Source organism: Erpetoichthys calabaricus, chromosome 3 (assembly GCF_900747795.2).
Source record: "Erpetoichthys calabaricus chromosome 3, fErpCal1.3, whole genome shotgun sequence".
NCBI lineage: Eukaryota > Metazoa > Chordata > Cladistia > Polypteriformes > Polypteridae > Erpetoichthys > Erpetoichthys calabaricus.
Window position 1 is genome coordinate 179961767 of NC_041396.2, and position 12623 is coordinate 179974389.

Genomic DNA, 12623 nt, shown 5'->3' on the forward strand with positions numbered 1-12623 from the left:
CTTTAGAGCAAATCATAGATGAATTTCTTTCATTGAATTGCACCACTTTGGAGACTAAAAGGTCCATGGAATGTTCTCGATCCAAATGGACTCGGTCAAAGCCTGCATTCTTATCATCTGTTTATATATGTTTGGTATTTTTCAGGTCAAAGTTATTTCTTTACAAACATTTTATATATACATTTGCTATATATATACAAAATTGTGTTCTAACGTTAAGCCCTTTCTTTATATCTTGCCAGCTTGGGTGCTTTGCAACAGAGGGTATAGGGCACTGGGGAAAAGCTTAAAACTTACCACATAAGTCAAGACAGGCGTGGAGTATTGATCCGTATCGTATGGACTTTAAACATCTTAATAATACTGTATTTTCAACTGTTGTCAAAGGAACATCAGGTTGCTTGCTTGCAGGTGGTGCTTATAACCTTTGCTTGTCTATAATTTTCTTTCTAATCTGCTCACACATCTTTCTGCTTTGCTTTCTCTGGCACATGTTCAGTGTGGGACACATGATTATATTAAACAGCAGAATGACAACTTATATACATTTAAATAGACCGAATAACTGATTACATGATAGGATAAAAGCATCAAGTTTGAATAAATATTCTAGTCCATTTATTTATGATCTTTTCCAGGGGTACCAACAAATGTGTTCAGACCATTTTAGAATATCTTTGTAGAATAAGCAATGCTTTATTTCTTTTAAACTTGCTTTGCTTTACCTGAAATATCAAAAGCATTCAGGTATATAAATAGGACATTTGCTTTACATTTAATCACTTTTCAGGGTGCATACAGCACTTTTTCAATCTGTCCATGTCTACATAACCCCTAATGTGTGAGACGAATGTAGTTGAAGCCCATTCAGTATATTATATATTTGAAAGGTACTTTGTCAAATGTTATGCAGTCTTTCTGTTACAATTAATTAAATACAAGTAACGCCAGTCCAGTAAATATGCTAATTCTGGATTTGTACACAGGCTAAGCCACAGGTGTTGAACTCCAGGCCTGGGGGGCCGCGGTGGCTACAGGTTTTCATTCTAACCCTTTTCCTAATCAGTGACCGGTTTTCACTGCTAATTCACTTTTTTTCCCTTCATTTTAATAGTCCTATTAGAAGGATTCAGTCCTCTAAATTGATTCGTTTCCTCATTAAATGACAGCCAAACAGAAATGAAATGTGAAACGAGCCAACTGATGACCAGCTTAAAAACTCCAACCAGTTTCTTAATGAGACGCCAAAGCTTGCTGTTAATTAAACCCGTTATTTAATTATTCATTCTGCCACAGCAGACATTTCCATAACTGATGATTTTATGGTTTTTTTTTTTCTAAGAACACCATCAAGATGTTTTGATGACCTGAGAGGTCAGCCTTACCTCCACCTTTCTCTATTTTCAGATTCTGTGTGATGGGCACAGGTGAGCTGGTTATGTGGCCACTTGTTTCGTGTCTCATTATTGTTTGGCCGCTAATTAAGGAAAAAGAAACAACTAAGGGGCCTGATTCAAGCTAATTAAAAGAAGTAATTAGCAGCAAAAACTGGTCACTAATTAAAAAGATGGTTAGAGTGAAAACCTGCAGCCACTGTGGCCCTCCAGGACTGGAGTTCGACACCCCTGGGCTAAGCAATAACAGAGTCTGATTACTCATATGAGATGCTTTGAAAACTCCACAACAAAGGCTGAGTTCTTGGAACTTGGGACCAACGTACAAAAGGGACAGATAAGGCAGGAGGAATTTGTGACATTTGAAATTTCAATCATCTGTTAAATATTACTTTGTAGTATTTTTTTTAAAAAAAAAACAGCTAATGATGTAATTGTTTATCTTACAGTAGCAAGTATTAGGAGCTTAACAGAGGGATTATCTGTAAAAATAGATTTTAAAAACATGTTCTTACAAAAAATATTCTGAATTATTTTGGAATTCACAAATTCTGCCATACAGATGTAATTTTTAAATATTTAATTTTTGTATTTATTTTAAGCAGTGTTTTACCTGAAAGGTTGAACAGTGCCCAAGCCAAGATTTAACCCCAGGAGTCTGGAGCTGTTTATTTTTTTTCTTCCCTTCAAAGTAACAGTAGCCAGGTTTCCATCCAAGGAGTTTTTGCGAAAAAATATTTAGCGCTTAAAATTTTTTTTCCGATATAGCTGATGGAAATGCTAATTATCAATAAAATGTTGTACATATCGACATAATATTTTTCCGTTTAACTTTAGCGCATAAATTCCATATCAATACTTCAGATGTCGCAAAAACTATATTGGAAACACTTTTTGTCGGGAAAAAAAAGGGCTTTAACGCAAATAAATGTGTTACATATCACGTGCAATCAAAACGAGAATGGCAGAGTGGTTCGCATGGTCTGATGAAGAGAGTTTTTTTTTTTTTTTTTGATTAAACGTTATTTTGTATGTATTCAAATTTCAGTTTTAATTAAAAACCTTAAGGGAAGCAGGTTACAGTACTAATTCAGTTGTTATCGCACTGAGAAGGGATTTTGAAAGGTAGGCTCACCTTTACAGATCCGATGCTGCAAACACAGCTGCATCATGGGCACTTCCAGGAGTGCCAACGCAAATGTCTCGTATCATGCACCTGTCATCAACAAGGGCCTGTAGAACAATAGATGGCCACCCTTTGCGATTAATGTAATCGCGGTAGCCTTCCGTCGGGGGAAGAATAGGCACATGCGTGCCATCCAGCACACCGTAAATCTGTGGCACAAGATGCACCAAGGAATTGCGGTATGCAATTTCATTGGCCTCCGCTACAGTCGGAAGTCTGATATAACGCCGCATTCATTTTTCTTTAATAGCGTTGCACACAGCATATACACATCGATGGACGGTAGTTTTACTAACCCCCGAAAGTTTCTCCAACTACTCTATACTCGGCGCAGGTTGCCAGCTTGTACAGGGCGATGGCAATCCGCTTTTGGGTTGGAACCGGTGGTCGGTGGCAACCTGTGATGGGCGCAACATCAGGACTGATGAATTCACACAACATCTCAAACGTCGGCCGTGTCATTCTAAAATGTTGCAGCCAGAGATTTTCTGTGAAGTGTCTCTCCACCACCTCCTCCCAGAAGGTCTTATTCCGTCGTCTCTCCCATACCCGTGGGTTTCGTCGCACTGGGGTACTTTCTTCGAGCTCTAGGGCTATCAGACAAGCAACTGCTTCATTCTGCTGTCGTCTTCGGATATTATGTACAATTCCAATTATTTGTGAAACTGAAATAACAGTAAGCTGGCAAATTTCGAAAAACTGTCTGAATAATCTCTCCATTTCTTTGTTTCTTTGTTTAGTGGAGGGGGTGTAACGTGGAAAACAAAAGGTAGATAATTTGCGACATACACAAAATTATGTATGGAAACGGCTCAAGGGCAGATTTTTTTCGCGATACAACAAAACTTATGCAACAGTTCGTTTTGGGGGTGGGGGGATGACGTCATCACGCACACCATTTTATCGATAAAAAGCCAGTTGGATGGAAACAGGCTGGAGACAGCAAATTTCGCACATTTTTTTTACATATATTCTGTTTGTCGATAACAAAACGTCGCAAAAAACTGGATGGAAACTTAGCTATTGTTCATCAAAATCTGCTTTAATGAGGACAATTTAAATTTCTTTTATTTTTGTATTTACTCCTCATTCATTTTAGAGTGTTTGTTGCTATGGCATTCAAGCGAAACAAAAGGCACACTTTTAAGACATTTTTCTGAATGTATCATTTCACAGCTTAATAGCACTGTAGCCAAGATTTTGCATTGCAGTTCAATACAGACTTAACTCGCAGTCAGTTGCTGTACTGTTTTTTTTTTTTTTTTTTTTTGTGTTATGTACACAAATAGGTACATTTTAAAACATCTTAATAATCTCAGAACAGCAGCACTAGCAATAGGGTGGAAGGAGTGAAGAAGGCAAAGTGTTCTGCACAGGATAAAGAGAGGGGAGCTGTGCTTAAAGGGCTCTTCAATTTCATATACTAAAGGTAACACTCTTCAATCCCCGACCCCCACTCCTTGAGTTCACATACTAAAATAAACATGCTGTTATCTCCAAGGATGAATGCTAGATTTAAATGTATTGTAAAATTTACAGTTAGGTCCATACATATTTGGACAGAGAACTTTTTTCTAAATTTTGTTCTGTACATTACCACAATGAATTTTAAATGAAACAACTCCGATGCAGTTGAAGTGTAGATTTTCAGCTTTATTTCAGTGGGGTGAACAAAAAGATTGCATAAAAATGTGAGGCAACTAAAGCATTTTTTAGCACAATCCCTTCATTTCAGGGGCTCAAAAGTAATTGGACAAATTAAATAACTGGAAATAAAATGTTAATTTCTAATATTTGGTTGAAAACCCTTTGCTGGCAATGATAGCCTGAAGTCTTGAACTCATGGACATCACTAGATGCTGGGTTTCCTCCTTTTTAATGCTCTGCCCGGCCTTTACTGCAGCGGCTTTCAGTTGCTGTTTGTTTGTGGGCCTTTCAGTCCGAAGTTTAGTCTTCAACAAGTGAAATGCATGCTCAATTGGGTTAAGATCAGGTGACTGACTTGGCCATTCAAGAATTTTCCACTTCTTTGCTTTAATAAACTCCTGGGTTGCTTTGGCTGTATGTTTTGGGTCATTGTCCATCTGTATCATGAAGTGCCGCCCAATGAATTTGACTGCATTTAGCTGGATATGAGCAGACAGTATGTCTCTGAACACCTCAGAATTCATTCGGCTGCTTCTGTCCTGTGTCACATCATCAATAAACACTAGTGTCCCAGTGCCACTGGCAGCCATGCACACCCAAGCCATCACACTGCCTCCACCGTGTTTTACAGATGATGTGGTATGCTTTGGATAATGAGCTGTTCCACACCTTCTCCATACTTTTTTCTTGCCATCATTCTGGTAGAGGTTGATCTTGGTTTCATCTGTCCAAAGAATGTTTTTCCAGAACTGTGCTGGCTTTTTTAGATGTTCTTTAGCAAAGTCCAATCTAGCCTTTCTATTCTTGAGGCATATGAGTGGCTTGCACCTTGCAGTGCACCCTCTGTATTTACTTTCATGCAGTCTTCTCTTTATGGTAGACTTGGATTTTGATACGCCTACCCCCTGGAGAGTGTTGTTCACTTGGTTGGCTGTTGTAAAGGGGTTTCTCTTCACCATGGAAATGATTCTGCGATCATCCACCACTGTTGTCTTCTGTGGACGTCCAGATCTTTTTGCGTTGCTGAGTTCACCAGTGCATTTTGCCACTCGTAATATTGTAGCAATTTCTCAGATAGGTTTTTTTCTGTTTTCGCAGCTTAAGGATGGCTTCTTTCACCTGCATGGAGAGCTCCTTTGACCGCATGTTGTCTGTTCACAGCAAAATCTTCCACATGCAAGCACCAACAACAACATTTATTTATATAGCTCATTTTCATACAAAAAGTAGTTCAAAGTGCTTTACATAATGAAGAAAAGAAAAATAAAAGACAAAATAAGACAACATTAGTTAACATAGAAAAGGAGTAAGGTATGATTTGGAATATAAGGTGTCAGACATTCCGATATATATAAGATGGGGCGAGATTATTTAAGGCTTTATAAACCATAAGCAGAATTTTAAAGTCAATCCTGAATGACACAGGTAACCAGTGTAGTGACATCAAAACTGGAGAAATGTGCTCAGATTTTCTTTTCCTGGTTAGGATTCTAGCAGCTGCATTCTGCACTAGTTGCAAACAATTTGTCTTTTTTGGGTAGTCCTGAGAGGAGTGCATTACAGTAATCTAGTCGACTGAAAACAAAAGCGTGAACTAATTTCTCAGCATCTTTCAATGATATAAGAGGTCTAACTTTTGCTATGTTTCTTAAGTGAAAAAATGCTGTCCTAGTGATCTGATTAATATGCGATTTAAAATTTAGATTACAGTCAACAGTTACCCCTAAGCTTTTTACCTCCGTCTTCACTTTTAATCCTAATGTATCCAGTTTATTTCTAATAGCCTCATTGTATCCATTATTGCCAATCACTAAGATTTCAGTTTTCTCTTTATTTAACTTGAGAAAGTTACTATTCATCCATTCTGAGATACAAGTTAGACATTGTGTTAGTGAATCAAGAGAATTGGGGTCATCAGGAGCTATTGATAAATACAGCTGTGTGTCATCAGCATAGCTGTGGTAGCTCACGTTTTGCCCTGAGATAATCTGACCTAACGGAAGCATGTAGATTGAGAAGAGCAGCGGACCCAGGATAGAGCCTTGTGGAACACCATATAGGATGTCATGTGTCTTTGAGTTGTAATTACCACAACTAACAAAGAATTTTCTCCCTGCCAGGTAGGATTCAAAGCAATTTAAGACACTACCAGAGAGGCCCACCCATTGACTAAGGCGCTTTCTAAGAATATTATGATCAATGGTGTCAAATGCGGCACTCAGATCTAAGAGGATGAGAACAGATAAATGGCCTCTGTCTGCATTTACCCGCAAGTCATTTACTACTTTAACAAATGCAGTTTCTGTGCTATGATTTGTTCTAAAACCTGACTGAAATTTATCAAGAATAGTATGTTTATTGAGGTGGTCATTTAACTGCATAATGACTGCCTTCTCTAGAATTTTACTTAAGAAAGGTAGGTTAGAGATGGGTCTAAAATTTTCAAGAGCAGAGGTGTCGAGATTATTTTTCTTAAGGGTTTAACTACAGCAGTCTTAAGACAGTCTGGGAAGACCCCCCTGTTGAAACCACACCTCAGATCAACTCCAGGCCTTTTATCTGCTTAACTAATAATGACATAACGACGGACTTGCCCACACCTGCCCATGAAATAGCCTTTGAGTCAATTGTCCAATTACTTTTGAGCCCCTGAAATGAAGGGATTGTGTTAAAAAAATGCTTTAGTTGCCTCACATTTTTATGCAATCGTTTTTGTTCACCCCACTGATTAAAGGTGAAAGTCTACACTTCAACTGCATCTGAGTTGTTTCATTTAAAATTCATTGTGGTAATGTACAGAACCAAAATTAGAAAAAAGTTGTCTCTGTCCAAATATTTATGGACCTAACTGTATAACTCTGATGTTGACAACGCAGAGTGGTGGCTCTGAGGCTAAGGATCTGCGCTGGTATCCCGAAGGTTGTCGGTTCGAATCCCTGTCACTGCCTAAAGAGATCCTACTCTGCTGGGCCCTTGAGCAAGACTCTTAACCTTCAATTGCTCCAGGGGCGCTGTACAATGGCTGACCTTGCGCTCTGACCCCAAGGGGTATGCGAAAACTGACAAATTCCTAATACAAGAAATTGTTTAAGGCGAAATAAAGAACAAAAAAAAAAAAACCTTCCGTGTGGTTTCAGTTCAACCACTGGATGGGAAGGCTGTAAAGTGGAAGGAGGAAGGCTCAGTAAAGATCAAGTAAGATGTGTTTTTAGTAATAAAGCTCAAGTCAGGTGGCCAGGGAGGGAGAGAGAAATACAGAAGTGGTTTCTTTGCATCCCACGTAAGGAGTTAGGGACTTTTTTACATAGGGACTGTGCCAGTTTAAATACTACACAGCTCAGTAAATGCATCCTACATGATCAAAAGTGAGAGACAACTGTAGTTCACAAGATTTGCTTTTTATGTGTTCTCTTCTGTACAATCCTTACTTCTTTTTGAACATCATTCCTTCATAAAAAGTTCTTCCCTGCATTGTTTACATTTCAGTCTTGTGTCTTTCTTGCTCTACCAACATAGATACCACTACGATACATTTATGGGCCATAAACCAGTGTTTGAAGTGGGCCAGTATGCACTCCCCAGTAATTGTTAAAGAACCCTCCAAACCTTAATACCATCTGTTATTTTGTCCCACTACAGAAAACTACTCCAAAATGAAAACCAAAATGAAAATATTCAGTTGATTGCACCGCCTAAATAATTTTGCCAGCCTCTAAATAATTTTGCTCTTTGTAATAAGTTAAAGTTCAACATGATTCAGTTTTACAACTTTATTGTCTAGCTATAGCCAAAAAAAATAGAAACTTGAACTTACAACTGACAAAACACACGTAAAGTGACACTTGAGCGAACAACATAAACATAATAATGAAAGAAGTAATAATAAATTTATAAAAATAATAATAAAAACTCTCGATTTGTATTATTCTTACTGTTTATCCATTTCAATACAGTTTCCTCTAGAATTGTGTTTTGCAGTGACCATTAACAAAATCCGAGGCCATTCACTAGGAAACTCAAAAAATTATGAACAACAGCACTATAACTGAGGCCCATTGTCTTTGGAAATTTCCTGGCAAAGCCAGGTGACAGCTCATAGGGTACACAGTATGAATGAGTGCCAGCAACTGTTGGAATGAAAATATAATTGGACTAGGCACATCTTTTAGGCAGAAACGCACACCAAACAGCCTTGTTTGTAAAAGAAAAGATTCAAAGAGTAAAGTAAAACAATAAGTATTGCAAACAGAAATGTTTGAGTTTTGTAGTATATATAAAAAAGAATACTTTTTAAATTCGTATAATTCTGCTTTAAAATTGGTTGCCACTGGTTTTACTTTAACAGTAAACACATTTAAAATACATTTAAATTTAGTGAGAAAATATTTTTTGAAATGTCATTTTACAATATCTTTCAGTTGATTGTGCCTATAAAGTGATATAGATCAAGGTGATTTCTGGGTTAATTTACTTATTTGCTGCTGAAATCTGTTTTATAATTTTAATTTATAACACATAATTTAATTTATTTATATTGCATTAATATTGGAGAAAATACAGGTCAGGTCAGAATTCTGTAATTTACTGATGCATTATTGTTAAATATTTTTGCTTAATAAATTGTTTATAAATGTTTATATTATGAAAATGATTTATATGAAATGCTTCCACAAATTCATTTTTCCTTAAAAGTATTTTATTATTGTATATGTAATGGGTGATCAGATGGTTTTGAGTCTGCGGTGGGTTGGCACCCTGCCCAGGATTGGTTCCCTGCCTTGTGCCCTGTGTTGGCTGGGATTGGCTCCAGCAGACCCCCGTGACCCTGTGTTCGGATTCAGCGGGTTGGAAAATGGATGGATGGTTTTGAGTTTAAATCTGAAAGGGATATTTTGTGATACTAATTCCACAAGTGACCAAAAATTCACCTGTTTCCTTTAAGTATGTGAATTACAAGTTTTGAACATTTTGTGCTTAACAGCATATCATCTTTGTTGCACAGCACAGTCAGCATGGATGTTGAAAATCACAAAATCAAGTACTTCACAATCACTGAATTTCTTACAGTACAGTCAAGAGGTGGGCTCCAGAATTACATAATGGGATAATGTTTCTTGAAGTGTGACCTAAAGTCTAGTCGGCCATTAAAATCAACAGTAGATGAAAATGTTCCCACTGTGGAGCAATCATAATCAAAGAGTGGTTTTGAGTAAGATAGCAGACTGGATTAAATATGGATCAGTCAAATTCATTCTTAATGAACAATTAAACTTGAGCAAGGATTGTATATGTCAGTTTTTCAGAATATTGATTCCTCAACTAAAGCATCATTGTATCCAGTATCCCAGGAATAATCCCAAGCTAATAAATTCAGATCTAAATAAATTTAAGAAGCATTGTATTACTGGCAGGCATACTTGAAGATTTTACTTCTACAAACCAGAATTCAAACAACAGTCTGAGAAATGGAAGCATGGTGATATTTTTTTTTTCCAACACCAGAAATTCAGGGGTCCAAAATTGTGTTGGCAAAATAATGTGCAAAAGTTTTTTTTATAATGTTGAGGGTATGTATAGTCTATGTCATTACATGCCCTGAAAGGTCCATGTGACTGATCAGCATTTACTTTGGCATTTTTATCAGTGTGTCAGGGGAAAAACAATGGGTACATGTATTGACCATCCATCTTCTGCTTCATGACAGTACATCTGCTCCAACTTCATGGCTTGCAAGGACTCCTTTATAAAACTATTGATTTGAAGAGATGGGAAAGGCATATGATTTAGCAGACGTGGTCCTGTGTGACTACCAGCGTTTTTCCCTATTCTACCTTTGTGGGATGCACTATACCAGTGATGAAGTCTGCTATAGAAGAGTTGCACAAGCAAGATAAAACATTTTGAGTGGCATAGGACAGCTTTGTGTATTATTGCTCACAAGAGTTACATTGAAAAGTAAAATTAATCTGGGTTTACTGATCTGTTTTTTAATGGTTAAGAATGAAAACATTTTGATCATTACCATATGGTGTGTGTGTGTGTATAAAATTCTTGTATTGTTTTCATACATTTTATTATTATACATTAATAATTCATATTAATGTTTTCTTAAGACTACGCAGTCACCATTTATGCTTGCCTCCAAATTTCTTCTTTAGTTTGGTTTTATCTATTCTGTTCATTATAGTATTTTTGGTAACTGCTGTTTAATGCATTCTGTACTTTTAGTGTTTGTTAATGCTGCAAAATGTTTACTTTAAAAAGGTCGCAGTAAGCAGCAAGAAACACACTTCATGTCTCAAGAAGAAATCGAAGATGTCTTGCAGAAGAAATTTCAGGACTGTCCAGAAGAAATAATCTCCGATCTTGCAGAAGAGCTGATAAGGTTTACTTTTTAAGTACTAAATATTGTCTTTGTGACAGGCATTGTGGCATGAGTGGTTAAGGATTTGGACTCGAACCCTGAGGATGTGGGTTCAAATCCTGCTTTTGAAATTATGTGGCCATGAGCAAATCACTTCACCTGTCTGTTCTTATTTGGAAAAGATAAACTAATTAACATTTAATCCCCTCTTTAATACAACCGGAATTGAGAGTCAGCCTTAGGTTTAAACGGTAAATGTTTTTTGGAGTACATCATGGCAAATGTGTTGAATATGTTAATAAATACAAACGTGCTTACATTAAAGGGAAGGTGTTTTTTTTTTTTTGTTTTTTTTTTTGGGAACATGTGTGCTTATTACAGTAATTTACAAGGCCTGTGTTGATATCCTAAACTGTTTTTATCCCCCCCCCCCCCCCCCACACACACACATTCCCAGAAATTCATTCCCCATCAAAACTCATTTTACATGCCTTATAACCAATCTCACTTCTTTTTGTAGCTTTAGTGTTGTTTTATATTGAGCATTGGCATGGTCCTCCAAAAACTGTAGTCATTCCCCATTTGAAATATTGGAAGTAACCATATAACAATGTTCAGCTTCCTTTGTGAATGTATTATCTTCAAGCAATGATAGTATAAGATGCTGATATGTCCATCCTTTATGAAAGATGGCAAATAAAGAAGATTTGGTACTTTTGGACACAAGCTGAACTTTTACTTTCTTAAAACACTGACACTTCAAACATTAGAAATATGATATCAACACTAAATGCACAGTTGAAAGGATGTCATACTGAAAGGGCTGGTAGCTCATGTAAGGCCAAAATTAATATTATAGAGAAAACAAAGATACAAAAAAGATTATGACATCTACAGAGGCACTGGTAAGTTTTATAATGAGTTAATATGTAAAACATGTTGAGCCTTCTGTATAATTTACTGTTTTAAAAGTAATTTCTACATTTCAGACCCTTAAACAAAAAGTACAAGGAAGTCCTACAGTCTGTATTTGCATCTTCAGCCAGTTCTTCCTCTGGATCAAGTAGGAAACAAACAGTGAAGGATCTTCAGGAGGAAATTAATATTCTGTACAATAACATCAGGCTGTTTGAAAGGGGAACAAAGCTGTTTCCAGGTTAGTATTAAAGTAACGTTTTTTTAAATGTATATTTTTTGATGCAAGTTCATCTATTTTAAAATAGTTTCTGAGATTTTGTTTAACAACAAAGTGCCAAAATAAAAACATTGATGTAGAAGATTTTGTCTGTGTTTTCTGTAAATGGTGCTTAAAAATAAGAATGCCTTCTTCACGGGGAATATGTTATGGTCCCCCAATCCATTTTTTCAAAATCCATTGACAAAGTGAATTTTTCAGATTTATTTATTTTGAATAATGAAGCATGCAAGTGAGGATAAAATAGAGAAGAAATGTCTTAGGACATAATGTGCCATTCCCCTGCAAAGTTGAAAAGCGATGTCCTTGAACAAAACCATCTGGATGAGAGTCTGGGATAATTCAGCTATTAGCTAGCTAAATTAGCCAGGTTGACTGAGTGGTTTAATTATTTAATTTTACTGTTGCTAAACATATTTTTCATTACTGTGTGTCTTTTAATTTAACCGCAGCCTGCATTCATATCTTTCATGGAGAAAATGAATGGATATTAATGCTGATGGATGTATCTCAGTTTTCGCCTATTTTTTGACATGGGGATTAAACGATAATAAAATTATAGTCCTTTTTTTTTATTATTTACTGTGGCAAGCTCTGGCATTTTTTAAAGCAGAACTAGACCTGCTTTATAAAACTTGAAAATGGCATGTAAAGATTTTGTCACTCATTGTGTTTTAATGTGCACATTTTTAGAGGACTCTCAGATCAGTATTACAAAATATGTCCTGAAGACCGTTTGCACAGATGCTGCCAATCTTCTCTTTAATGTTCTGGCAACAGATCTGATGATGGCTGTTGAAAGCGCTAGTTGTCTAACTCCTGAGGTAAGTGACACAA

The 12623-nt window shown here is 36.6% G+C and overlaps 1 protein-coding gene across 1 annotated transcript in view; it reads left to right on the top strand.

Annotated features, from left to right (window-relative positions):
• The window catches only part of ufl1 (UFM1-specific ligase 1), a 99414-nt gene that overhangs the window by 70942 nt on the left and 15849 nt on the right, over window positions 1-12623 (top strand). The window contains exons 13-15 of the mRNA XM_028797560.2: window positions 10492-10612; window positions 11581-11747; window positions 12480-12610. Coding sequence (XP_028653393.1) covers window positions 10492-10612; window positions 11581-11747; window positions 12480-12610 — 419 coding nt within the window. The remainder of the gene's footprint in view (window positions 1-10491; window positions 10613-11580; window positions 11748-12479; window positions 12611-12623) is intronic.